At 51.5% G+C, this 27,434-nt stretch overlaps 4 protein-coding genes across 7 annotated transcripts; 2 read left to right on the top strand and 2 right to left on the bottom strand.

The window, feature by feature from the left end:
* Nucleotides 1-1,630: 1,630 nt before the first annotated feature.
* On the top strand, nt 1,631-6,508 carry DPAGT1 (dolichyl-phosphate N-acetylglucosaminephosphotransferase 1). Its single transcript, XM_030839001.2, has 9 exons — nt 1,631-2,000; nt 2,315-2,435; nt 2,617-2,830; nt 3,076-3,222; nt 4,517-4,601; nt 4,971-5,159; nt 5,481-5,568; nt 5,735-5,890; nt 5,974-6,508. Exons 1-9 carry the CDS (start codon nt 1,840-1,842, stop codon nt 6,037-6,039), a joined length of 1,227 nt encoding a protein of 408 aa, XP_030694861.1. The 5' UTR covers nt 1,631-1,839; the 3' UTR covers nt 6,040-6,508.
* Nucleotides 6,509-7,221: 713 nt separating this feature from the next.
* H2AX (H2A.X variant histone) lies at nt 7,222-8,572 on the top strand. The gene has a single exon (XM_030839053.2). It carries the CDS (start codon nt 7,310-7,312, stop codon nt 7,739-7,741), a length of 432 nt encoding a protein of 143 aa, XP_030694913.1. The 5' UTR covers nt 7,222-7,309; the 3' UTR covers nt 7,742-8,572.
* HMBS (hydroxymethylbilane synthase) lies at nt 8,502-16,221 on the bottom strand. 4 transcript variants are annotated; one of them, XM_030839016.3, is made up of 14 exons: nt 16,038-16,198; nt 13,731-13,790; nt 13,320-13,392; nt 12,885-12,934; nt 12,746-12,801; nt 12,284-12,361; nt 11,978-12,055; nt 11,765-11,840; nt 10,548-10,661; nt 10,260-10,298; nt 9,938-10,057; nt 9,642-9,695; nt 9,415-9,501; nt 8,502-9,316 (listed from the first exon to the last, which is right to left on the bottom strand). In XM_030839016.3, the coding sequence occupies exons 1-14, from the start codon at nt 16,068-16,070 to the stop codon at nt 9,143-9,145; spliced, it is 1,092 nt and encodes a 363-aa protein (XP_030694876.1). In that variant the 5' UTR covers nt 16,071-16,198; the 3' UTR covers nt 8,502-9,142. The 4 variants fall into 4 exon arrangements, with proteins under 4 accessions (XP_030694876.1, XP_060160162.1, XP_060160163.1 ...); XM_060304179.2 differs by lacking the exon at nt 16,038-16,198 and adding an exon at nt 15,293-15,933; XM_060304180.2 differs by lacking the exon at nt 16,038-16,198 and adding an exon at nt 15,293-15,931 and having other exon boundaries at nt 8,503-9,316; nt 13,737-13,790.
* A 1,483-nt stretch (nt 16,222-17,704) lies between these two features.
* VPS11 (VPS11 core subunit of CORVET and HOPS complexes) lies at nt 17,705-27,403 on the bottom strand. The gene is made up of 16 exons (XM_030838915.3): nt 27,204-27,403; nt 26,446-26,594; nt 26,213-26,348; nt 25,724-25,887; nt 24,885-25,132; nt 23,933-24,134; nt 23,382-23,533; nt 22,563-22,749; nt 21,724-21,870; nt 21,410-21,598; nt 21,146-21,307; nt 20,779-20,918; nt 20,488-20,690; nt 20,185-20,356; nt 19,536-19,758; nt 17,705-18,670 (listed from the first exon to the last, which is right to left on the bottom strand). Exons 1-16 carry the CDS (start codon nt 27,388-27,390, stop codon nt 18,506-18,508), a joined length of 2,826 nt encoding a protein of 941 aa, XP_030694775.1. The 5' UTR covers nt 27,391-27,403; the 3' UTR covers nt 17,705-18,505.
* Between the last annotated feature and the right edge of the window lie 31 nt (nt 27,404-27,434).

The raw sequence follows: 27,434 nt of genomic DNA, 5'->3' as shown, positions 1-27,434 counted from the left end.
CCTGCTCCGGCGTCTCACCTTCCCTGTTTGGAAGGCCCTTCCACTCTTGCCACCTACTGAAATCCTTAGAGACACTACTCTTCCTCAAGGTCCTCTCACTTCCCCTGGTCACAACTAATTGCTCTCTCCATGTGCTCCTATTGCCCTCTGTACCTCTTTCAGATCCAGACTCATTATGTGTGATGATGCCTTGTATACAGATATCTGTGTGTCCTTAGCCCCATAGGAACACATTGTGGAACAGAAAACACTTTGCCTCTAGGGAATTTCCAGTCTAAGAGGCACAGATGCACACTCATGCACCCGTGTGCAGGTACACACACACACACACACACAGAAAAACAATACCAGTGGGATAATAAGTACTGAAAATTTGGAGGAATACTACTATCAAGTAATTACTGGGATTACTTTATATACATGGTTTGAGTTAATTAGAGCCACCTTCGAGTAGAAAGGACATTTCACTTCTGGTTTTGAGAGACAGGAGGGCCTATCTTTTGCCTAAAAGGAGTCAACCTGACCCTGACTCCTTATTCAAGAGTGAACAAAATGTCAGCATACTTCAGTCGTCTCCCGCACTTCCTGGTGATGAGTTCTTCTCTGAGGACTAGAAATCATTTGCCACCTTAGAGCCTGTGTGTCTGTGAAAGAGAATGAGATGCTGGTGAACTGTTATTTGTAAGGAAACAGATGCCAAGCAAAAGGCACCCAACCTGGAGAAGAACCTGCCTGGGAATTCCTCAGACTTACTGAAAGCCAGCCACTTGTGGGTCTGGTTCTCCTACTTAGCTCTTTCCAAAGCCTCAGCCTCACCTCCTCCGACTGGGAGCCTGGCACAGTGCAATGATCCAGGACCAAGGAAAGTCTAGAACGGGGTTAAATCCAAGACCTGAGAGCATGAGGGTACTCCCAGCCCCTACAGTGCTGAAGTATCCCTCAGTGTTGCCCGGCAACTAACTGCTACTGCGGGGGCAGAAGGCGGGTGGGATGATGAAGGAAAAGTACCTGGCTCAATGACACGGAAAAAAATGAAGTGGGAGGGGCTTTTCAAGTGTCCGCTCTTTACATTTTACATCATCTTCCAAATTGTAGCTGTGTTTCGGGGAACTGAGTTGTGTTTACCTTGGCTTCCTTCCCAACGCTGACTATGTTGGCGACAGGTTTTCTACACTGAGCAGGTGCTGCTCCACATCCTCATCCCGCCTGCCCTCCCCCTTGCTTCCAGTAGCCATCTTCCAGTCTCCAGAGGCGTCCCAGAGTAAACGCGGGGCACTGGCCCTTTAAACGCGACCCGCGAAGGCCGACGGAGCTAAACCTGACGTGGAACGAAGAGTAAGCGGCGTCAGACACGCGGTACAAGGAGGCGCTCATCTTGGAACCGGGCAAGGAGTTTTTCCGCTTTGGGCTGTACATCTTTAATGTGATGTTAGGAAAGTATCCGCCTTTGTTTGTCCTTCTTTAATTGCTTTTCCAATCCCCTCTTGATGATTCAACTCTCGAATAAAGGGTGTAGTTTAAAATCACACTTCTGTCCCTACTCTTATGCCCATATTAAAAATGGCCGCCGCCTTCCACAACGACAGTTGCTCTGCGAACTAGATCCGGGTGGAAACAGTGGGTAGGCAGATGCAGTGGGGCAGAGCCGAGGTTGCTTTATAGAGGCTCGCGGGAGTCCTGAGGGCGGCTCAGGTCAGAGTCGTTGGGTTTCGCTCAGGGTGGTGTGGGAAGATCCAGCCTGTGGGGAGCGGCCACTCCTTACTGCTGGGGCCAAGGGGCTTCTGCCCAGCTTGCCCGTTAGCTAAGGAGGGGGCCGACCAGGCCCCCTGGCCGGTCACCATGTGGGCCTTCCCGGAGTTGCCGATGCCGCTGTTGGTGAATTTGATCGGCTCGCTGCTGGGACTTGTAGCCACACTCACACTCATCCCTGCCTTCCGTGGCCACTTCATCGCCGCACGGCTCTGCGGCCAGGACCTCAACAAATCCAGCCGGCAGCAAATGTGAGGGGCCGCGCGCTGGTCCGGGGCAGTGGGGAAGGGGTGGGCAGGCAGGGGCGGGGACTGGAGTGGTGGACTGCGAGCGGAGACGTAGTGCTAACCCAACAGCCAGCCCGGGACTCTGGGAGGTGGAGGGCAGATCTGGTTAGCATTGGGGAAGGGGTGGAGGCGGGAAGATGGGACCCTTGGGTGTATCTGGGACTCCAGTAGTGGTGCCCTTCCCCGCCCCCAAGTCAGGTTATGGTGATGCTTGCACTAGTGAGTGACCACGCCCCCTTTCCTCTTCCCCCTCCCCCCGGCTTGCTGCTGGGCCACAGCCCAGAGTCCCAGGGAGTGATCAGCGGTGCTGTTTTCCTTATCATACTCTTCTGCTTCATCCCTTTCCCTTTCCTGAACTGCTTTGTGGAGGAGCAGTGTAAAGCCTTCCCCCACCATGAAGTAAGTGGGTTAGTGAGGGCTGCTGCCTGTGGCTGGGACTGGGAGCTACTGGAGAGAGTTGGGGTTATTTGGGTGTGGCGGGGAGGGGAGGGACTGAGAACGAAAGAAAAGATGGGAATTCTTGAAAGGAACTGTGAAGTGGGAGTAGGCTGGAGCCATGACCTGCCCGAGCCCTCCCCAGTTTGTGGCCCTGATAGGTGCACTCCTTGCCATCTGCTGCATGATTTTCCTGGGCTTCGCGGATGATGTACTGAACCTGCGCTGGCGCCATAAGCTCCTGCTGCCCACAGCTGCCTCACTACCTCTCCTCATGGTCTATTTCACCAACTTTGGCAACACGACCATTGTGGTACCCAAGCCCTTACGCCCACTTCTTGGCCTGCATCTGGACCTGGGTGAGTAGCACTGCCACTTCTGCCCCTATGGCCCCTACTTCAGGGCACCCTTACCCTGTGAGATATCCAGCAGAGCATCCTTCCTGGTGCTCCACATTCTCCTCCCTGTTTTGTCCCTGTGTTTTCTTAGATCCTTTTGTTGGCCTTTCATCCCATCCTCTATCCTCACCACTTTTCTCAGAAGAATATCCTTAAATTCTCATTCTACAGGTGGCGTTACTTCTCTTACTGTTTTCTCCCCCCAGGGATCCTGTACTATGTCTACATGGGGCTGCTGGCAGTGTTCTGTACTAATGCCATCAATATCCTAGCAGGAATTAATGGCCTAGAGGCTGGCCAATCGCTAGTCATTTCTGCTTCCATCATCGTCTTCAACCTGGTGGAGCTGGAAGGTAGGTGGAATTGGACTAGGGAGAGGAGAGAAGTCTGAGTGTTAAGGAAGTTGCCTGCTATCTGGCTTTGGGGAATTTGTTAAACGTGAGAAAGAAACTAAGATTTGTTAAATGTGAGAAAGGAAAATAGCAGCGCTGTCATTTCTAACGGCATTGGCACTAATAGGTAGGCCATGGTCTTCTCCTACTGAGCATAAACAACTTCACAAAACCTCAGAATCAGACAGGGTCACTCTGTGACCGTGATAGAGTAAGACCAAAACTAGATCCCTCTGTAACCATGTCTGAGCATAGACAAAACCACAGGAACGCGGTGCATCTCACAAAAATGACCAAGATCCCCTTCTGGCTAACATGAGTGGTTGCTGCTTCCTTCCGATAACAACTCAATTCCTCTCACTTCTTGGATAAAAATTATTAAGATACTCAATCATAGCATTATCTCTGCTGACAGCACCCAGTGCAGGGCAAAACTCTGCCTCCTTGCATCCTCCCCAGAATTATTTAAAACAAATTCTATAAAAAGTCCTCCTGGGCTTCCCTGGTGGCGCAGTGGTTGAGAGTCCGCCTGCCGATGCAGGGGACACGGGTTCGTGCCCCGGTCCGGGAAGATCCCACATGCCGCGGAGCGGCTGCGCCCGTGAGCCATGGCCGCTGAGCCTGCGCGTCCGGAGCCATTGCTCCACAATGGGAGAGGCCACAGCGGTGAGCAGCCCGCGTACCGCAGAAAAAAAAAAAGTCCTCCTAACACCTCCTTACTGAGGCATCCCATGGTTCCCCATGGTGTGTGGGTTCCAAAGTTTCTCTTGTTTCAAGTCAGTAAACCCAGCTTTGACTACAGGCGTGTTGCTGGTGGTTTTTGGCTGATGGACATCCATAAGTACTTACTAAAGCTAAGCACTTTTAAAATGTGATCTCACTTTAAACTCTGTAACAGCTCTATGTGGCAGGTGTTTTCATCAGCCTTTTTTCACAGATAGGAAACTGAGGCTCAGAGAAGTTAAATGTGTCATGATCAAGGTCACACAGTTAGGAAGTAAAGCTGGTATTCAGACCTAAGTCTGAATGGTCTAAACCAAATGTAAGACAGTAACTAGTTTAGGAAGGGTTCATGAAAGAGGTGAAATATTGGGAACTGCTTGGATGACATAAAAGGGGTAGTGAGTTCTTGGGACCTAGAGAGGTGGATGATACAGCTTGGGACAGAACTCAGGGACAGACAAACATAGGACCCAGGTGTGCAGGGGACGTGGCTGTCAACGTTTTCTTCTTTCTTTTTCCCCTGCTTCCAAAGGTGATTGTCGGGATGATCATGTCTTTTCCCTCTACTTCATGATACCCTTTTTTTTCACCACCTTGGGATTGCTCTACCATAACTGGTAAGTAGGCCTGTGGCTAGTGGGACAGCTATTTGAATTTGTGGCCAGTACAGTCCTCCTCACTGCGACCCATCTCCTGACGGAGAGGCTTAACCTGTGCATCTCTGTATTGAGTGTTTTCTGGGTCTTTTTGGTAATATTCTTAAATCTTAAATATTCTCTACCCAATTGTAGCTGGGGGCAGGTACTGTGGAGCCCCCAGGAATAGATGGATTCGGGACCTTGTTTCCTGGAGAGTTGCTGGGAGAGCTGGAATGTCCTCTGAGCCAGAATTAGGGTCAGGGCTAGCCCAGTGCGCAGGGTGTGTGATGTGAGAGAAAGGATTGCTAATGCCTCTTGCCACTGGCTCAGATCCTCTCCCCTACACAGGTACCCATCACGGGTGTTTGTGGGAGATACCTTCTGTTACTTTGCTGGCATGACCTTTGCCGTGGTGGGCATCTTGGGACACTTCAGCAAGACCATGCTACTCTTCTTCATGCCCCAGGTGTTCAACTTCGTCTACTCACTGCCTCAGCTCCTGCATATCATCCCCTGCCCTCGCCACCGTATACCCAGGTAGCCGCTTTGGGGCTTGAAGGGGACATCATAGCTTTTTCCCTTGGGATGCCTTAGACGTTTGCTGTGCAAAGGGAATGGGCCCAAAGAAGGGCTAACTCTTGCCGTGCAGTTAGCCCTTTATACATTACAGAGCACATTTAGTTCCATGATCTCATTTAATGTTCACAGCAGCTCTGATCACACAGAAGCAAGCAGCAGAGCCAGAAATAGATCTCAGGCTGTTTGACTCCACATTCAGTGCTCTTCCTATTAATTAAGCACAGGGAGGAGAGTTCTTTGAGTAGTGGCCCAGTCACATGAAGCTGTCTTCCCCTGCAGACTCAATACCAAGACAGGCAAACTGGAGATGAGCTATTCCAAGTTCAAGACCAAGAGCCTCTCTTTCTTGGGCACCTTTATTCTAAAGGTAACAGGGTAACAAGGAGGTAAGGCTCTAGGCTGCCATTCGGAATTCAGGGAATGGGGAACCTAGGCCTACATCACACCCAAGGGGAGTTTGGAAGCATTGAGCAGGTCCCCATTCCTGAAGCGTAGGTATTAGCTGAAGTTCTCTCCACTTTTGACCCCTCCAGGTAGCAGAAGGCCTCCGGCTAGTGACAGTGCGCCAGAGTGAGAATGAGGATGGTGCCTTCACGGAGTGTAACAACATGACCCTCATCAACTTGCTACTTAAAGTCTTTGGGCCCATGCATGAGAGAAACCTCACCCTGTTCCTGCTGCTGCTACAGGTGCAATGCTGTTGGTGATGTGACTTACATCTCCTTGTCTCCCTTTCTCTGTGGTTCTTACTGTAGTTCATTTCTTCTTACAGGTCGTGGGCAGTGCTGTCACCTTCTCCATTCGGTACCAGCTTGTCCGACTCTTCTACGATGTCTGAGTCCCCTGGTCCACTGTCCTTTGCTTCACAGCCTCCAGATTTCCTGACTCAGGCCGACCTCTTCCAGACCAAGATTGCCTCCTGGCCCAGGCCTCTCCCCACTTCATTCTCCTCCAGATTTTGTCCTCAGCATTCCCTTTCCCCTGTGATTATTGACATCCTGGGCCATTCTTGCCCTCTAATGACTATTGATTGGACTTCGCCTATGGCTTTCTTCTATTTGCCACTCCCCCTCTCCATCCCATCTTTGCAGCCTCCTAAGGTGGGATACTGTAGCTTTGATGCAATTATCCACAACTCTGACACTCAAGAAATATGTTGGGCCTGGGGATAGAACCCTGGCTGGGGATAGGGACACAGGCTCGAAGGTGACTTGACATATGACTATAAATTAAATATTCTGATGATTTAGCAGACTGGGGGGCCTGTGCTCCCAGTGGTGACAATAAACTGTCGTCTTTTTCTTGTTGTTCCTGTAGGTGTATCTCCTATATAGGGCATTTTAGGGTAGACTGGGAGGGTTGGTGGAGGCATTTCCTCGGAGAGGATGCCTATCTCTCTGCCCCATCCTTTTTCTTTCAGTACATCAGGCCCCTCCTAGCAAGAAGGGAACAGAAAGAACAGACCAGAAAGAACATGTTGAATAAATAGGAAATCCTGCTGCTCAGGTGGCATAAAGGGCCATAAGATCGGTGTTATCTGTTCTCTGGTATGGGGTTGGACTTTCAGGGGGTCTCATTCCTTCCCTTTTTCACTCTCCCTTTGCCAGGCAGGAGGAGGGAGTGACCAGACCTGGGACCGGAGGAAGAGGTAGCCGTAGTGTTGACCCCTTTCCTTTAAAAATCCTAGACCCGCACAGACTTCCCTGAGGCTCTTGAGGTGACTTCAGACTCCACCCTCTTTGTCTTCCGGCTCTGGTCTGGGCTGTAGGGTTTAAATCTGGCGCGCTTCACTTGGATTGGCTACACCCGGGAGTGGTTGGCTGACTGCTTGCTGCTGCTCCTCCTTGCCTTTTCCCCGGGCAAAAGGTTTTCAAATTCGGCCAATTGGCGGGCGCGTTCCCTCAGCTGAGGCGCGTCATCGAAGGGTTAACCGCAGCCAACCGGAGGCGGGTATTGGAGAAAAGAGCCAATCAGGAGGACGCGGGGGTGCGCCCTGGGGGCTTATAAGGGCGGCCCTTGGGCGCGCGCGGCAGCAGTTGGACTGCGGCGGACGGCTGTGCCTTAGTCTCGTGAGCAGCCCTCCTCTCCCTTCCTCTACCTCGCGCAGCATGTCGGGCCGCGGCAAGACAGGCGGTAAGGCCCGCGCCAAGGCCAAGTCGCGCTCGTCGCGAGCGGGCCTCCAGTTCCCCGTGGGCCGCGTGCACCGGCTGTTGCGGAAGGGACACTACGCCGAGCGGGTGGGCGCCGGCGCGCCGGTCTATCTGGCGGCGGTGCTCGAGTACCTCACAGCCGAGATCCTGGAGCTGGCGGGCAACGCGGCCCGCGACAACAAGAAGACGCGGATCATCCCCCGCCACCTGCAGCTGGCCATCCGCAACGACGAGGAGCTCAACAAGCTGCTGGGCGGCGTGACGATCGCCCAGGGAGGCGTCCTGCCCAACATCCAGGCCGTACTGCTGCCCAAGAAGACCAGCGCCGCCGTGGGGCCGAAGGCGCCCGCGGGCGGCAAGAAGGCCACCCAGGCCTCGCAAGAGTACTGAGGGCGCCCGCGCCGCCGCCACCACCGCCGCCGCCTGGCCCCTCCCCTCGCCACCACAAAGGCCCTTTTAAGGGCCACCACAACGCTCACGGAAAGAGCTGGGCCGCGTCGGGCTCCCGGCCGGGCGGCAGCTCACTCGCCCCCTCCGCGGCCCCGCCGCCGCCGCGCGGCCTGCCCCTCCCCCGCGCGGCTCGCTCCAGCCGTGGCTCGGCGGAGGGCGGCCGTTTGAACGCCGCTCGGTGCCAGGAGCGAGCTCGTGACTCGGCCGGCCTGGCCCCCGAATGCTGATGGGCTGCGGGGAGGCCGCGGCACCTTCTAGAAGGCTGGGCCGGCCGCGCTGACGCAGGGCCGGGGCGCGTGGTGGGGAAGGTGAGTCGGTGCGGGCGGCCGCGCGCGCGCGCGTTCCCCACCAGCCCGGTGCTCCGGACGGGACTCGGTTGACGGCGGAGTCAGTCGGTCACTTCATTTGTCCCGGGACGCCCTTTGCTGCCGGATCCCGAGCCTTGCACGTCCGCGCTCCCTCCATCTCCACTCGCAGGCCTGTGCGCGTCCCGGAAGACACACTTCGCGGCGTGAGCATCTCCCGCGGTGTCGGGGTCTGCGGGAGTCCTGCCCCTGGACCCGCGCCCCTCCCGGCGGGTCCGCTCCGCAAGCCAAGCACCTAGATACCAGCACTAGTCCGTTAATCCCCATCTGGACTGAGTCGCCGTTGGCCTCGGAACTGGAATTTTGCAGCTAACCCATCCAAGACAGTACTTTAGGTATTGGGGAGTTTCAGATGGACTAATTTTGTTTATTAAAGGATTTTCTTTTTTAAACAGTGAGGTGTCTCTTCATTTTGCAGACGGGTTGTAGGATCGATGACTGTAGATTCCTAAAGGTAGTGGGGGAGGGGAGCTATCTGATACAAAGGCTTTATCGTTAACTGGAGCGGCAAATCGTAGATTATAAGATTATGGTTCTTTCTTGGTGTTCCCTGGGAGACAATTTATTCTGTCAGAACTACTGAGACAGAAACAGAAGGCAATGTATTCCAGGAGAACTTTGGACAGGGGTCTTAGCCTCTGAGGTAAGGAGCAAAGGGTCTTGTGTTTGTCCTTATCTTTCTTTCCTGCAACCCCATCAAAAACAAAGCCACCTTCAAATCTAGTTTATTAGTTGAGTTGGTTACATTCAAAGGCTGTGGCTTGTTAGATGTTTTTTCTCTAGAGACTAAGCCTCCACCTACTGAGGAGAAAAGGCATCACCAAGGCCCCAAGTTGAGACAAGTCTCTAAGTCTCCGCCCCTGCAGTTCCATCCCCTGGGTAATCACCCCCCAGGTAACAGTGAGACTGGGGCACTGAGGGCTGGGATGTAGGCACGGGGCACCAGCAACCCAGGCACCTGTGCCCCACAGACCAGTTAGTGGGCATCATTGAGCTGCCGTGCAACATCCAAGATGTTCTTGGCTCCTTTGTTCAGCAACAAGGTGGCCAGGCTGATGCCCAGGCTCTCAGCAGCCAGCTGGGCTCGTCGTGGAATGTTCCGGGCAGTGATGCCCACCAGCTGTGGATCATCCTCAGGGCCATCTTCATGCTGGGTAAGGGAAGGAGGGTAGGATTTGGTGAGCACAAAAGGGGAAGTAACATACAGACGTGTTTTTTACCCTCTCCGTCACCCTCCAGCCTTGGCACCTGGGCAGGGACATGGATGGTGGCCTGCATCGTCTCTTGCATGCTATCTGCGCCATTCAGACTCCAGACTCCTCCAGTCAGGTATAGCTGGGAAAGAAACAGTTGCCTCAGCATATTGTGAGAGGGAACTGCTTAGAAACCTGGGCTTTTCTTGCTGGCAGCTCAGGATGCACAGGAGAAATGCCAGAGTCCCTTCCCTGCCCTCCCACCCATCTTCCCCTGCTTACTTGCCCATCCTTCATAGCTGTATGCACTGCCACTGGCACACTGCAGCCTCCTTCCTGCAACAAGTTCTCCCTGTGAGCTCCAAGGACCCTTACCAACACCCTGTAACCAGAGTCCTCAGAGATAACAGACTCCTCTAAGGACATAACTGAAAATGAGGTAGCAGCCCAGACCTGGGTCCTGTCCATACTTTGAAGGATGAGTTACCACTAAATACAGAGCAATAATTTGAGAAATCTCCCCACTACCCTTCCCAGCTCTCCAGGTACCCACCCCTCCACAAGAGCACAGGCCCTACCAGGTGCCTCAGGAAGGCCCGTTCAGCAATGCAGCGAAGCAAAGTCTCAGGATCATGCAACACACCCACCAGATCCAAGATGTCCTGGTCCTTGGCTCGAACTTCCACTCCCAGAGCCCCCTGATGGAAAAATAGCCTAAGATATCAGGGCCAATCTTTCCCCAACCAATGGAGCTAAGGATGGGAACCAGCCTACTTCCACCTGTTTGCCAGGTCCTTTTGGGCCAGTAGCCTCCCAAGGCTTGCCCCTCTCTGGGAGTGTTCTTGGTTGAAAACAAAAGAAAGGGACACATCAATACACGGCTTCCCTGGTCAAGCATACCTGACCCACAGCATACATGCACTCCTCAGGGTGCAGGATCTGTGGGGGCAGAAGAGGCAGTCAGAAGGGTGGAGGTGGGAGTGCCTAAAAGCACACAGCAGTGAGATGGGGCTTTTCTAGCATACAGAAGGGCTGGAGAGGCAAGAGTGGGAGTTTGGCCTCTGATCCCCAGTCTTCCCAACCTGGGACTCATTTCCAGCTTGCACTGTTAGAGGTGGGATTCAAAAAGAGAACACAAGCAGGAAGGAGATGAAGATCAACCGGGGCGTGAAGAGTGGCAGGCCCTACCTGCCCCACCCGGTTCTGCCAGCCCATGCGCTGCAGGCCAGCTGCGGCCAGGATGATGGCACTGAACTCCTGCAGCTCATCCAGCTTCCGAAGCCGTGTGTTGAGGTTTCCCCGCTGTGGAGAGGCGCTAAGGACCACAAGCTTTGGGCAGTCTGGAGCCTTATGCTGTTCCCTTTGCCTGAGTCTCTCAATCTGCTAACTTCTCACCTTTGAGTTCTCAGCCTAATGACAACAGCTAACACTTACCTCATACTTACTACATGCCAGACGCTTTAGATATGTCAATTAATTTAATTTTCACAACCCTATGACGTAGGTAGTATTATCATCTCCATTTTACAGATGAGAAAAATGATAGAGAGGTTTTAATTTATTTAATAACTTGCCCAAGGTTACAAGACTTCTGAGAAGCCTTCCTTGACTCTCAACTCTGTGTTTAGATGTTCCAGCTAGAAGCTTCCAGAGAATTCCCTACTTTGTGCACTGGAGCACTTAGCGAATACTATTTTGAAAATCAGTTTTACAAACATATAACATTGTAAAGATCAAAACGATATAGTGGAATATAAAATAAAAATGGAGTTATGGTTACCAAAGGGGAAAGGGGATGGGGGGAGATAAATTAGGAGTTTGGGATTAGCAGATGCAAACTACTATATATAAAATAAACAACAAGGTCCTATTATATAGCACAGGGAACTATATTCAATATCTTGCAATAAACTACAATGGAAAAGAATATGAAAAGGAATATGTATATATATGTACAACAATCACTTGCTATACACCAGAAACTAACACAACGCTGTAAATCAACTATAATAAAACCAATTTTTAATTATTTAAATTTAAATGGAAGCACCCCCCCCAACCCCCCTCCCTCGATGTAATCATTATTCAGTATCACTCTGTATTATCAATGCCTGGTTGTCTGTCTCCAGCACTAAAATGTAAACTCCGTGTAAGCAGGGACAATGTTGATCTTGCTCATCATATCCCCAGTGCCAGGCACTTGCCTGGGGCTAAGAAAACATGAAAGGATTATGAATGAATGGACGGATGGATGGATGGATGGGTGGATGAATGGGAGGGCAGGCAGTCCACTGCATCCATGGTCCACTTCCTCTGGAAGCCCCTTCCACTCTCACAACTCCCAGGGCCCTCTGGACCTGGTCTTCCTCCTTGGCTGCTGCCTCCTCCCTCCGTTATAAGGATACAATACTCTTGAACTCCAAATGTGGGAACTTTCTCTGCAGCTGGGCCGCTCTCCGCAGGGAGCTAGTTCCCACCACGCTGCTCAGAGAGATGGTTTAAAATGAGATTTAAGTCGCATGAGATTTAACTAGGCAGGCACTGTTCCTTTCCTCCTCCTCCCACCCCTCCATCTTCTGTGCACATCCCACCAAGATGCCTATCCAGGCCCCACTCACCTCTTCTCTGGCAAGGTTTCTAGGGTCTTCCCAACAAATTTTGGGTGAAAGACCACAGCATCATAGGGGCTCTCCCGCCTGGGGATGGAGGGAAAGTCATAGAATAAGGGAGAGATCTCGGTTCAGGTCACTTCCAGGCTCTCTCAATAGTCAACTAACTGGCATTTTCTGAGTTTTCTGCCATGCTTGACACTCCTCAGGGCAGGGGAGACAGCCTAGAGGCAGAGGCCAAGTCCCAAAGGGAAAAGTCAAGGTTAATATGATGTCTACCCCATGCCGAGGCCCCCTGACTGGCAGGACTCTTACTTGCAGATGGCTCCAATGGTGAAGCCAGGAGGAAGCACCGTGGGCAGGTCCTTCAAGGAGTGAACAACCAGGTCCACTCTAGAGAGATGGCAGAGAGAGAAGGAGAAGGGGTCTGAGCAGCACGTCCCCAGCCCTTCTCCACCCACTCCTGCCTGTACGTCACTGGCAGAGCCTAGAGCGGTTCAGGAAGCAGGCCTTTCTGAGACCTTGGGTCCCAGAGACCTGCTCCCCTCCTACACTCCCTTTCATCCCCCTCCCCCAGCCAGTCCTGCACCCCCAGGCAGCCAGATGGCTCAGAACCAGGACACTCTCCTTTTCTGAGGCCTGAAAAACTCACATATGAGCCCCCCTCTAGCCTATCCAAGCGTTTAAGCCCAACAGTCTAGCTGATACCCAGGTCTGATGTGCACTGGGGTCCTAGCGAGAACCTGGGAGGGCGCCATGCTCCCTGCTATCACTTACTCATTCCTCTCCAGCGCGTGTTCCAGCTCCTTGGTAAACAGGCTCTTCTCTCCAATCTGCCAGGCAAGAAAGAGCCTCAGGGTGAATCTTTTGGGGGAAGGAAAGAGGAGGGGGAAAAGCGTTGGATGGAAAATGTTACCTTAGAGAGAGCAGTATCAAGAATCTTGTCTCCTGTGGTGGACATAGCAACTGAGGAGAGAATCAACAAACCAGACGTTCAGTGATCAGCATTTATTGAGCCCCTACTGAGCTGAGCACTTGTGCTAAGATTGTTGGTGGATACAGAGGCACATAAGCCCCAGTCCCTACCCTCTGGGAATGTACAATCTAGGAGGAAGACCAGACGTAATCACAAAAAGACCCGAAGCAGATGATAAATGCCAGGCTAGCCCAGGTAGTCAGAGCTGGAGGTGTTCAGAGAAGGAAAGGGCCCTCCAAACCGGGGACAGCCAAGAAGAATTCTCAGAGGCAACAGAACCAAGCTTTGGTGCAAGACAAAGCCAGAAACACTGTGTTCTCCCCTCCAGGGGTTAAAGGCTTCCCATTAGCTTCCATTCCTTTCCAGAAAACTCACTGATTTCAAACTGCAGGCCTGGGTATAAGGCTTTCAGCGTTGCCACCACACTATCCGTCTGTATGCGGGCCAGCTGGGGGTAGAAATTCAGGTTAGTCCTGTCCTCTGGCCACCACCCTAAGGTCAGACCCTCACAGGGTCAGGGAGATCCTGAAAGGATTGGAATTCAGAGAGGGGATTGAATGCCCACCTAGGAAGGGGGGGGTCTGGCCTGGGAGTCCTTTGTACCCCAACTTCCCAGCCCAGGGACTATCTCTTTACAGAATGCAATCTGTCATCCTGCATGGGATTTGATACTCAGTCACCCCATTTCTTCCATCCCCGAGCTGCTGATAACGCTCTGGGCCCCCCAACTTATAATACTGTGAACACAGAAGTCTTCTGACAAACCTCCTCCACCCCGGTACTTACACTCACCTGGCTCTTGCGGGTACCCACGCGAATCACTCTCATCTTTGAGCTGTTTTCTTCCTGCAGAAAAAGTCCCCAGGTCACAGTCCCTGCTGCTCTTTGTGTTCCTCAACACCTTGTCCAAGAACCAGAATCACTGGCTTGGAAGAAAGGAACCTCAGCCCCTGGTCTGTGGCCAGCTGAGCCTTCGAGTGGGGAAACACTCCCCTCCCCAAGACTGGTCCCTTTACCTTCCCCAACAATACCTTCTGGCTCCTCAGGGATCCAGAGAAGCAGAGACCAGACAGAAGTGACAGTAGGACCTGCTGTTGCTGTAATGACCAGGACACTAAGCCCTGAAGCCCATCCAAGCTAAGGCAGTAGGAATGCTGCACTCAGCCAGGTGGGTAGAGAGATAAGGTCTATCAGTCTGGCCCCAGGGAGGGTGGGGCCTGCAGCAGGCAGGGGCAGGACAGCTGGGGCCACACAGGGGACCATGAGCTGAGTCACTGAGGACAAGTTCAGCATCCACAACGGAGCGGCACTTGAGAAAGCTTCAGTGCCACCTAGATGCCATAAGAGCTACCCCACAGCTGCTGCACTATGGATCCCGTAATCTGGACGGAATGCACGACTGGGATCGACAGATCTGACGTACAGTCCTGCTCAGCCTCTTGGCTGGGCGAACTTGAACACATCATCTTATTTGTTCATCTATAAACCTGTTTGTTCATCTATAAAATGAAGAAGTTTGCACTCAAGTATCTTCTGCTTTTGATATTCTGTAAGACTAAGAGGGTGAGCTGTCTAATGTCCATTCACCTAGAGTGCAGCCTCTGGTTTCACCACAAAGGAAATATTAGGATGTCAGAGACCAAGCCAAGAACTCAAAGGGCCATGCCTCTTCCTCTTGCCAGGGCACCTTGGACAAAGGTATTCAGTGCCAAGCAGGCAGAACTGGGTTCTCCAGTCTGAGGTCCTATTTATTCCCAGATCAGACAGTGATCACTATAGATACTATCAACTTCCCCTGCTCTGGGATCTTCATCCTACAGAGTTCTTCTGCAGTCAGGTATCTGGGGCCTCTGTTGCTGGAGGAGGTGACAGCTGGCGGCTCTTGGACTCTAGTCTACTCCACAGCTATCACTTCTCCAATAAATAAACCCTGGGGGACCCTAAGCAAATTAGGCTAGGTTGGAAATGCTAAACATGGCAACTAAAATTCTGGGCCACAGGCAGCCCACAGAAAGGAATCTAAGGTCCCAGAAACTGCTATGTTCAAACAATCCCTTAATTTCATTGATTCTGCACAGCATATTCAAGTCAAATTGTTCCAGTAAAAAATTCCTTATTGAGCATGTATATCCTAGAGCTATTGCTTTTAATCTTCATAACAACCTATCAGGTAGACAGGGCAGGCATCTCTGGAACTACGTTACAGAAGCAAAGTCTGGCTCTGAGGAGCAAAGTGACTTGCCCAGGGCCACAGGGTTAATCATGGGTAGAGAGCTGGAATCCAAATCTTCTTACTCCTAGTCCAGCACTCAGGAATGTCAGCAATGGCACAGAATCCCACTCCTTACCAGCACATAGGTCAGGGAGAGATAGGGCAGCTGCCCCACTCCTTTCTTATCTCAGGCTGACGTTGGCCTCATGGGCTCTGCAGTCTGCATCTGCACAAGCCCAGAACTGGGACCCCAGGCTAGGAATAGGAAGGCCCAAGGGCGTCCCCCGTCCATGGTAGTAACCCAATGATGTGTCTCAGTTGAGGAGTTTTGAGTGTAGGCTGGCGCAGTTTTGAGTGTAGGCTGGGGCTGGGTGTCCATTAAAAAGAAAAAAAGCAGAGAAGGTGCACTTCCAAGACGTTTGTGTGCAGTTCGGAGAATTCGAGGTACACTCTCCTCTCTGGATCCAAAATGGAACACTTCCCCAAAGTGGCTGAATCTCGAATAGGACCTGTCTCGTGTGAAGGGATCCCGGGGAATAGCACCCTGTCTCGTGCAGACGAATTTTCCTATGTTGGGTCACTATATCTAGAGCCGCGGAAGCCATGCCTCATGGAATCCCATCCAGATCCCCGCAGGAACGGGGTTCCGTTCGAGACAATCGATCTGCTCTTAAGTCCGCCCCCACCGCTCTCTGATTCCCCTAAGGGCAACCCAACTACTGGCCCTTTAAAAACTGTTAGAACCAAAAAAAAAAAAAAAAAAAAAACCAGACAGATAACCGTCCCGACCAATTGACGACGGAGAGTGGCAACTTGGGGCCAATCGTGGCACTGCTAGTGCAGAAGACCGAAGCTGCGAGGGTCACCGGCTCAGGACTCACCGCCGTTGCGGCCGCGTCGCCGTTACCAGACATGGCTGTGTGCGGGAAGTAGGCCGGAGGCTGCTGCCCGTGTCCTCCGGAGTCGGGCAAGCCGAAGGCTCCGGCCGGCCGGGCACTGGGCGCACGCGGAGCTCGCAATCCTCCGGCAGCCACACACTCCCGGCTCCGCTAAGGGCCTGCGTCACTTCCGGCCCCGCCCCAGAGGGGCTAGACCTCCCCTGGGCGGGAATTAGAACGATTGCAACAGAGAAGATCTTACCTTGCGTTACCGCCCCTACTCCCCCAGGCTGGCCCTGGTCTTCCCCGTTTGAGACCCAGGCCCAGCAACTGTTCATTTTTACTTTTACCTAGCCAGGAATACCGACGGTCAGTGGCCAAGATACGCTTCCCAGATTTATCCACAAAGTTCGTTCTTTTCAGTCCCTCCTACCGCCACCCAAGGGAACGTCAATAAACCAAAAGTAGGCGTGCCGAGAGGAAAAGGAGATTAACCCTACAATGTGGCGTCAAGTTAAAGGCTACTTGAGCAACTTACCATGCCCCCAGGCTGCATTCAACGTCTACAAATGAAAGAGGCCTGCTTCTGAAAGCTAGTCACCCAGAATTCCACAGCTTTATCTCCTTAGCTGTGGCACAAGCAATTAGTGCAGCTTATGTGGTGCTGCTTCTGCTACAACCGTGAAGTAGACAACTAAAGACAAGTAACTGAAATGGGAGTGACAACACATTATTAGTGTTAGTGGGAAAAGGGCTTGTGAGTACAAGTGCTTTATCCATTAACGGTACTAATAACCACGTATTAACCACTTTCAAATAACTGGACACCTGTCATCCATACCAGCCTGAGGGCTACAAGATTCCAGCCGTGACTTATCTCTGTGTTTCAAAAGCACCTGGTATTTGACAGAGATGTTTTGCAACTGAGCTTTAAGAGATACGCAGTGGTCAACAGCCCCGAACTAGCTCTGACTTGACCACAGGACCTGGTAGTGTCCTAAAGCTACCTTTGCTTCATTACCATGCCAAGATCCCCGCCCAAGGGGGATATTTGTACTCTGCTAGGCGCAAATCCCTGCCACGTGGAAGGCTGTGATGCCCCAGCTCCGCCCCCCACCCCAAAATCTCTGCCCCTTTCCTAGAGCCCTGATGACATGTCTGCCTCCTATCCCTTAAATTCTCTTACTGCCCTCCCTTGGGGGAGAAGGTGTCTTTAGAGCATGTGCTCTCCCTTCTCCATTCCTTGATCAATGAATAGTTTCTGCTCTGCTATACCGAACACGGTGTTGTTTGACCGGAATTTGCAACTCCAGGCAAAGGACCCACTGAGGGGTCACTGACCTCTTGGGGACCAGTAACACATCCATTGATTGGCTCCTTTGACCTTCATCATAACAGCCGTACTAGAAAGATGTTGTTAATTCCTCATGTTCAGACGAAGAAACTGAGGTTCAGAGAAGGTTCAGAGTTGCCCTAAGTGAAACTAAGAATCAAGCTCAGGGCAGCTGATCCAAAGTCTGTATTCTTAGCTGCTACCAATGTAATGTACTCTATCCGCCTCTTCTAAATACTACCTAAACCACAATGTCTTAAGTTACTTCTTTTAATTAAACAACCCCATAAGAGCAGTTTTCCAACGGGCAGTGTAACCCCAATTACACGCACTTAGCAACACAAACTTCAATTGACAACTTTGGAAGAGGGAACAAAATGTTTCAATAAAGGCCCTTTTATCCTGTTTATCATCTGGTACTGAATACAGAGAGACACCAACCCACCCATTATGATGGCAGGCTTTAAAGCCCAAGGCTCCCCACCATAATCTGCCTCCAGCTTGAATACTCTGTCCATACAAGAGCCACAGAGACCAGCCACACTATAGAGCAGAGTCCTCAGTCCGGGCTGCTCTTGGGGCTCAGGCCTCAGGCCTTTGCAGAGGTTCTTCAACTGAACTCTACTAGATGCCATAGGCCCCACTCATTACTGGAATGAAGTCTCGTCAACATCATCTTTAAGGAACTCTGTAGGAAGGGAAGGGGAGCTCTAGGAGAGCAGAGGGAAAGAAGTACATTTTGCACAGTTAAGAATCACCAGGAAGTCCCCAGAATAAATCCTTCAACCCCGAAATCATTATATGCTTTTATTTATAGACTCTGGGAGCCAGGACCCAAGCACAGCCTGGTGCTCTTGGATAGAGAATAAAGCCGCTATTGTCCAGACTCTGAGGTTGCTGAGGTGCCCTCCCCCTCTGGTCTGGAATGATCTACACTGCTCAAAAAGTCAACAGGACAAATGGCAGGTTGGCTGAAGAAGGAGGCAGGAAAAGAAAGTCCCCTTAAGTCCTGAGGGCTATGGCATCAGATGAGAGCAGAGTCCTGGGCATGTTTGCCTAACTCCTGTGCAACAGCCCTGTCTCTGTCCCCATGTCCCTGCTGCTGGGCCTCCACCATCACACCCCTCCCACTAGCCGCTTAAGTGCCCCTCCTGGCGTGTATGAGCAAGTCCCTCTGCAGCCCAGCCTCCAGGCTCGCAGTCAGTCGGGCTGTGGGCGGGTCGGTCAGCAGAGTCAATTTGTTGAAAACACCTCGGCCAAAGTAGTCAGCAATCACAGAGAAGCTGTCGTTGGAGCACTTGAGCTGCAGGGAAAGAGAAGAGTTGCGAGTCAAAAACCCACAGGACAGGGCTTCCCTGGTGGCGCAGTGGTTGAGAGTCTGCCTGCCGATGCAGGGTACATGGGTTCGTACCCCGGTCTGGGAAGATCCCACATGCCGCGGAGCGGCTAGGCCCGTGAGCCATGGCCGCTGAGCCTGCGCGTCCAGAGCCTGTGCTCCGCAACGGGAGAGGCCACAACAATGAGAGGCCCGCGTACCAGGAAAAAAAAAAAAAAAAACCCACAGGACAGGCTTCCCTGGTGGCACAGCAGTTAAGAATCCGCCTGCCAATGCAGGGGACACAGGTTCGAGCCCTGGTCTGGGAAGATCCCACATGCCTCAGAGCAACTAAGCCCATGGGCCACAACTACTGAGCCTGCGCTCTAGAGCCCGCGAGCCACAACTACTGAAGCCTGCGCGCCTAGAGCTCGTGCTCCACAACAAGAGAAGCCACGACAATGAGAAGCCCGCACACCTCAACGAAGAGTAGCCTCTGCTCAACGCAACTTAGATAAAAAGCCCGCGCACAGCAACGAAGACCTAACACAGCCAAAAATCAATCAATCAAAATAAAACAGAACACCTCATTCCATCTCTTTAAAAAAATAAGAGAAGCCACTGCAATGAGAAGCCTGCGCACCGCAACAGAGTAGCCCCCGCTCGCCGCAACTAGAGAAAGCCTGCGCACAGCAACGAAGACCCGATGCAGCCAAAAATAAATAAATAAAATAGATACATCAAAGAAATAAAAAATGTTTAAAAAAAAAAAAACCACAGGAGGAGAAGAAAAGAACACCAGTCCCCAGCGCTCACCACCTCCCTGTGGGCTGGGGAGTCACGTCATCCCCACCTGGTGCTGGAACTGATCATGGAGATCTCGCTTCTGTTCCTGGGCCCGAATCATATCCATGACCTTGCGGTTTTCAGGGAGGCAGGTGGGGCAGTCGGCATCACTTTCTGAGTAACTCTCAAAGCAGTGCTGGTGGAAGGAGTGGCCGCAGAGAAAGTGGACTGAGGGCAACTCCAAGGCACTGTTACAGATGCTGCACTTGGTCTTCTGGAAAATCTTCGGACTACAGGCAAGGGAGACCAGAAAAGAGTGGCAGAAAGTGAGGGCAGGGCCAGGAACCATGTGGAGAGAGAAGGCAGTTGGAGGCAATGAGGAGAGAGAGGTCCCCGTTAAGAACTACGAGGCCCTGCTCTTCTTACCACCTAAAGCGGGTCACAGGAGGACCCCACGCTGGGCCTGCAGGGAGTCTCAGCACCCTCCCAGCAGGTCCATCCAACCCAAGATAAGTACCTGCTACAAGACAATATCCTCCAAAGCCCAATAAATCACGTTCTACGTAGTAAATCATTCTTTGGAATTCCTCCATCAAAACAGATCTTCAAGAATGAAATGCTCAAACACACTCCATACAATCCTGTCTTTGAAAAATGACACCCTGTGAAGAACAGTGTTATCCCCGGACGCCTCCACAGTTCTGGATGCCAAGTACCTCGCCTTCAGCTCCTGGATCTCCTGGCGGATACGGGTGGTCTCCTCTCGGTAGCGCCGCACCCGGAGCTCATCCTGCGCGATCTGCTGGCTCTGCTTCTGCAGTTTTTGGACTAGGTAGTCCCGGATGACAGACAGGGTGGCCGTGGAGTTGTGGGCCAGGGTCTGCACCACTGAGATGGGGGTCCGGGAGGAAACAAGACCATGAACGAAGCAGCCCTCTGGATAGAACGGAAGGGCCCCTGCCCCAGAGCCCGACTGCTGGCAGCCTGCACCCAGCCGCCCGCCCTGTCCTCCGGAGTACCTAGGAGAGGCGGCATGAGGTTCTTGCCCTCGATGTGCTTAAGCACGGCCGCCACGTACTGCTTGCAGTCCTCCTCCTTGCGGGCGAAGTAGCTGAGCGCCTGTTCCCACAGGGAGGGCTCCTGCTCCCCGTGGCGCTCGCACACGGCGAGCACCTGCCGGTACTGCTCGTGCTGCATGTGATAGTGCATGATCTGCTGGAACCTGCGGCCGGGCAAGGCGCACATCAGCAGCTGTCCCCCACAAGTGGCTCGGCTGTGTTCCCCTTCCCTGAGATTCCCCAGACTCTTACAGTTTCCCCTGCTCATAGAGGTAAAGGACTCCATCCTGGAAGTCGTGCATCTGGCAGAGGACCAGGGCTTTGTCAAAGACGTCACAGAAGCGACCACTCTTCAGTAGGGAGATGGCCTCTGCGTGAAGCTTCTCTTTGACCTAAAAGAGGAGGGTAGAGCTGCTGGGCATCAGGGAAAAACGACAAGGCCTCTCAGGACCAGGCAAGTCAACTATCTCTTCCCCTCAGTCCCATCTCCTCTTCACGGGGGACCATTTAGCCCCCAAGGGTGAGGTGTTATTGGTCTAAAGAAAGCAGCAAGAGGCAACCAGGGAAGAAATAGAAGCAGTTTCTCTCCAGCGCCTCTGGCCACTTTGCCAGGTCTCACCTGCGGCTCCTCCTCGTGAGCCCAGTTCTGGAGTCGCAGCTCAAGGAGCGTGTCATAGATGCCCTGCGGGGAGTCAGGCTGCACCTCACTCATGTGCTCTAGGAAAGCTTTCAGCTCCCGCGGGTTGTTGGCAAAGATGGGGATGAACTCCTCTGAGTTGGCCTAGGACGGCAAGGGAGGAGAGGTGGCCGAGTGAGCGGGCTCGGTACTTGGGCTGCTAAGGGGATCCCTGCTGTCCAAAAGCCATTCTCTCTGAGGCCTCACCCTGCAGCCTGGAGCCTCCCTATCGCCTCGGCCTTCAAGGCTGGGCCGATAGTCGGTACAAAGTCCCTTTAGCAACTCGGTCGTCTGCTCTGGTATGTGGTGCATGAGGATCTTGCCGTAGCGTTTCATGTTGCTCTCTGCCTGCTCAAAAGGAAGCTTGCCGATGTATCGAAGGGCCTCCTGATAATTCTGTGGAGAGGGAAAGGGCAGAATAAGCACGTGCTCCTGCCTCACCCACCAGGAAGCACTTTCAGCATCCCAGGGATGTCCTAGAAAAAGAACAGGGTCCTGGCCGTGTCAAGAGGCTCACCTACCTTGATGTCCTCTAGCTGGATCTTCAAGTACCACTCGTGATGTGCGTGGTTCTCAGCCAAATAGAGGGCATGGGAGTAGTAGCCAGCCTGCCGGAGGACCTTGATGGCTGTCTCCACATCAAAGTGGACTTCACTCTCACTCTTTGTCTGCCGGGGAGACATTAGACAAAACCAGTCATAGAGAGGTTGTGGTTGGGGAACGGAAAGGAAATATGCATCTGATTCTAAGACCAGATTCTTAAGGCAATAAAAAAGTTGATGCTTTTTTTTTTTTTTTTTTTTTGGCAGCGCTGAGCGGCATGCAGAATCTTAGTTCCCCAACCAGGGATTGAACCTGTGCCCCCTGCAGTGGAAGCGTAGAGTCTTAACCACTGGACCACCAGAGAAGTCCTAAAGTTGATGCTTTTAAAGCACTGTTATCCTGCCTCTCCAAAAGTCTTCCTCTGCCTCTACTATTAGAGGGACTCGTCTGGGAACACAGGGCTTCCCTGGGCTTAGATACCATGAGAAGTTCTGGCAGCAAAAAACAAGAGGGGTGGGAATTCCCTGGCGGTCCAGTAGTTAGGACTCTGCGCTTCCACTGCTGAGGGTCCGGGTTTGATCCCTGGTGGGGGAACTGAGATCTGGCAAGCCACGCAGCGCAGCCAAAAAGAAAAAAAAAAAACCAAGAGAGAAAACAGGAGAAAACTCGCAAAAAAGGCTATTCCTCTTCCTAGTTTATAGACCAGAGGACTCTGGTCCCCAAATAAGGTCAGCTCTTCCCTGTCTCTGCAGCCCTGGTGGAGCCCCTCATGCTCAGTGGGGCCCTCACGGAATCCCCCGCCAACACCACCCTGCACCTTGATGAATTCCTCCAGCTTCGAGCTGTCCTTGAGCTTTGTGTAGCAGTTGAGCAGTAGGGTGGTGTGGTCGGCATTGGCCAGGGACTGCCGGTGCAGGGTCTGCAGGTAAGCCGTCAGGTTGTGGATGCGCTGGGCGTCCAGGAACTTGCGGATCACATACGATGGCTCCAACTTTCCAATGGTTCTAGGGAGACATATGCATCAAATAGCATTGGGGTCAGTGTACTTCTCAAACTTTCATGGGCATAGGAATCACTTGAAGATCTTCTTAAAATGCAAATTCTGTTTCAGCACGTCTGGAGTAAGGCCTGAGATTCTGCAATTCTAACAAAATCCCAGGCAATGTCGATTCTACTAGACCATGGACCACATGAGTAGCAAGGCTCCAGAGCACTGTTTCTTAAACTTGGGTGAAAACAGGAATTCGAGAGAGGTTGGGAAAGAGGCTAGACAGGTTCTTAAGACCCCTTATTAATTTAAGAATTAGTATTGAGGGAAGAAAGTGTGGAAGCAAGAGATGAATAGCCTTTTCCCTTTAAAGAATCTTATCAAAATGAGTATTAACGAAGGTCAAGTCAACATCTAAAATAACAGATACTCATTAGCTCAACTGCATGCTGGTCATGTAATATTTGACCCAAAACATTCCCTTTCCAATAAGGTATACTGTCTTCTCACTTGAGGCATCACAGTTTCTGGAGGAAAAAAAGACGGTTCACAGTGGAGTCCACCCTCCTTCCCCAAGTGCAGGTTTTAGCCTATCTGGCTGCCTGTCCCTGCATTCACAGCTATATCCTAAAGCGCCTCCAGACTGACCGGATATACTGCTGGACAGCCCCATCATGGTTGCCCTTGCTGTAGAGATGGTCCCCATACTGCATGAAGATCTGGGCCAACCCATCGCTGTCCAGATGCTGGCTCTTGGCCAGATTAATCGCCATCTCGAATAGGTTCTTCTTAAACAGCATCTGGAAGGGAAGAGAGATTAGAAAACTGGAAGAAGCAGTCCTGAGAAGACACCTTCCCAGAATGCACCCACAACACACAAGGCAGACAGTTGTGAAGCCCCGATCAGCCTAGGTCTTAGACAGGGTGAGACCTCTCAGATACCCCCAAGACCAACATCAGCTCGCCTCACAAGGTTCTCTACAGGCAGGAAGAGTGGACCCTGAGAGTGGGCTCAGGCTCCCAGCCACTACTTCCCTCTAAGGCCTCATCCCAGGCCACTGGCCTTGTAATCCTACCCTAAGGGAGCTGAGTAAGTGACCCAAAGGGAAGGAAACACCCTGGCCAAGGGACTTGGGGAGCCTGTTCCTAGAGCTGCATCTGGGTGCCCACGGCCTGCTCTGGGAATCTGGTGGCCTTGCCTCCAGTTTGGTCTGTGTGTCCTTCTCCTGCAGTGCGTGGACCCGCCCATCCCGTGTCAGCACGTACAGGGAGCCCCACTCAGCAAGCACATCTACTACATCCTCAAAGACGGTGCTATAGGCTATGAACTTGTTGCACAGGTCATAGATGTTGAGAATCTGCTTGTCGGAGCTCTGGGAGTCCCTGCTGGTAAACTCTGACCTGTGTGGGAAAGAAAAAGACCCAGATATTTGTACCACCTCTGTCTCAGCTCCCCTCGATTTCCTTTCCAATACAACTTTGGTGCTGCCCATTCCACCCAGAACAAGACACCGCTTTGGCCCCTCTAGCAGCTCATCCTGTAACATTTAGCATGGTGCTAGCAGTTGTAGGACGAGAACATATAGACCTGGTCTTACCCTTTAGGATCCTATAATTAATACAGGCAACAGATTGAAAAATTAACTACATCCAGTCCAACATCCATTATTTAACAAATAATTAGTGCCTGGTGTATGTAGGCCACTGAGCTTAGTACTGAATGAAAACTAACATCTGACAAGGATCACTTGCATCACGCTGAAGACCCCATCGCCCTTTCTGGTGGCTCAGAGAGAAAAACGCCCTGTCTTGCATCTGCCAGAACTTTCCAATTTCTCCACTACTCAGTCCCTTGTTCCTCTACCCAATTCATTTTGACCAAGGAGTAAAAATCCCAATACCAGGTCCCAAATTCCCTGGAGCATTCTAGCGCATCAGGGCTGCTCAGCAAATGTCTGCAGCAAAATCACACACTTTTCAGCAAAAAAAAAAAAAAAAAAAAAAACCATTATAACCGATCTAGGTGTAAGCACAATCTACCTAAAACCAAATAGGAGATTGATGGGATCCAGGCATTAGGAGTTTAAAATCAGGTTAATTCTGGGGAACAAGTTCAGCCCTCTCCCTTTCGCTTCTCCGTGGAGTCCTTACTTGGGAGAAACCTTCCGGTCACGGGAGACAATGACAAGGTAGCCTCTAAACCAGTGAGCAATGAGTTTATGGCCCTCAAAGGCGAAGCAGGGCCCCCGTTCATCAGGCTGGTATAAGTAGACACATTCATCCCCTGCCACTATGAACTGCAGGTCCTGAGAAGGGTCGCTTAGGGCTGAGCAGCGCAGGCCACAACCGTGGGTGTCCAACTCCACATGAGGGTAGTCCTTTCCAGAAACTATGTAGGACTGCAGGAAGTAAGAGAGGGGTTAACAGGCTCCCTTTGAGGAGGAGGCATCTAAGCCTTCCCAAAGGTATCTCCACCTCCACACTGGCTCTCTCTTCTTAATTCTTAGCACCCTAAGACTTTCCCTGGCTGCTTGCCATCTCCATTAACCACCACCCACCTATTAAATATATAAGCAGAGAGTACATTTCTTTCCTCTGTATTTACTATCACTACTTACTACAGGTATTTAGCAAGTAAGAGAATTTTACTGCTTTATGCAAAAACCATTGCTGAAACAAAACTATTGCTGAGACTAAGCTGTTATAAATTAGGAGCACAGGAACCAGAGAAGTAAAGCAACTTGTCCAGTGTCTCTTAAGTTAATTAGGAGAAAAACTTAGGTCTTTTACTACAAGATCAAGAGTTCCTAGCTCTAACTCTTCCCAGTCTCCTAAGGGAGGAAATAAAATATTAAGCTGGGCAAATGATTCAAGGTTGTATGATGAAAACTGCAGGAATTCTACCTCTTTTGTCAGTTCCCTACCTTAGCCCTCTGAGCAACGTTAAAGCCTTTCCTGCCTGCCCGTAACAGTGGAGGCCCTGGTCATACCTGAACATTCTCAGTTGTCACAACAAACAAGTGAGTGGTCTTTCCTGCTTGGCGAAAGGCCAGTCCGGTAACAGGATAGTTGCCCTTGTGCAAAATCTGGGTCTTGCTATGCCGGTCCCGAGTGATGTCCCCTTTGTTCAGTGTAACACTGCCATCTGTGAAACCTGCAAGAGAGCAAGAAATAGCATTTTATTGAGGCTGAATAGATCAGGAAGCACAGAAGGGGGAAAAGACCACTTGAGGCACTTGTCAGAAGTGACACTCTTTCTCCTGCTACCCAACTTCATGGTTACCATGAAGATCAGGACTCAGTGACTCATTTTCAAAGAACAAAACTAAATGCTTTCCCATCCAAAACTTTAAAATCTCAAGTGCATCAGTTCAGTACAAAATGGTCTCATGAAAACAGTGAAGATGAACTGCAGAAGCAACTCTGAAGAAAATCTATAAAGAATCATGGGGTGTTAGCTTTGCCTTCTTTCTGCTTACCGATGGCCATAAAGTTGAGATTTTCATGGACAGTCAAACAAGATACAACAGTCGGCTCTGCCCCTGGGATGGCAGGGAAGATTCGAGTGCAGAGTGGATTGCCACCATCTCTCTTCTCCAGGTTCCAGATCTTTACCTGTGGACAGACCTCAGATGTGTGAATGCTAGTCACGCGCCAACAAACAGCCATTCTCAGGCTACTGGGTCTTTCCCATTTCCTTTATAGGACTCACCAGGGGGTTGATCCCCTCTTCATCCTCACCAACAGATGCCAGAATGTTGTGCTGCTTCAACTGGTACAGGTGTGTCACCCGTAGTTTGTAAGCCTGGAACCCGGTAAGCTGTAGGGAGCGGGGCAAGAACCATATCTGGCCTTCCATGTGTGCAGAGTAGTCAAGGAGCCTCCTTTCCAAGGAGAGATACTTATATCTAGGGCAGAACCCAAATAACAACTAACATACATACAACTCTTTATATTTTTCAAGGGTTTTTCCACAGATTATCTTCTGGGAACTCCCCATCTTAAAAAGATTAGAAAAGAAAGGCCCGAGTTTAGTGGCAGCATTATGAAAAACAAAGCAGCAAACTCATGGTCTCATTTAACTCCTCCCCCACAATACTGGGCTGGGGAGATGACACCTCACATATTCATCTTTTAAAGCCAACTTGCATCCGTTCTTTTAATCGATCTTAAAAGTAAACAAAAACAATAAAAAAAAACCTTGCCGAATTGTTATTTTACGCCCCTTTTGCAGATAAGGAAATTGAAGCCCAGAGAGGTTAAATGACTCGCCCAGGATTGTTCGCTCAGTTGGCAACAAGTTAGAGAACGGACTTCCTCCTTTCTTCCCTCGGACCACAGAAGGAGCACTGGGCGCCCATCTAAAGGAAAGTGGCACGTAACACGAACCCCTCTGACGGACAGATTTCATCCCAGCTGTATCTCTTCAGGGATTCGGGGAGGGAAGAGGCAGCTCCACAGGAAGGATATCTCCAAAGACTAGGCTCCCTCGGCCTGAGTCGCAGACAGTGATGCCAGGAGGGAGGCAAAGGAACTTGGAAGCAGAGGGTCCAGAAGCAGGCGCAGCCCCGGGAGCAGCCCCATCATTGCCCAGTGGCTCCTTCACCAGCTCCTTGTCGAAGAAAACGAAGCGCCGCCACTGCAGGTAAGCCGCCATCTTGGCCGAAGGCCCCCGCCTCCGGTAGAGAGGTCACGTGAGAG

Source organism: Globicephala melas, chromosome 8 (genome assembly GCF_963455315.2).
Source record: "Globicephala melas chromosome 8, mGloMel1.2, whole genome shotgun sequence".
NCBI classification, from domain to species: Eukaryota; Metazoa; Chordata; class Mammalia; order Artiodactyla; family Delphinidae; genus Globicephala; species Globicephala melas.
The sequence above is the reverse complement of the archived record's forward strand: the minus strand, read 5'-3'. Positions and strand labels throughout refer to the sequence as shown.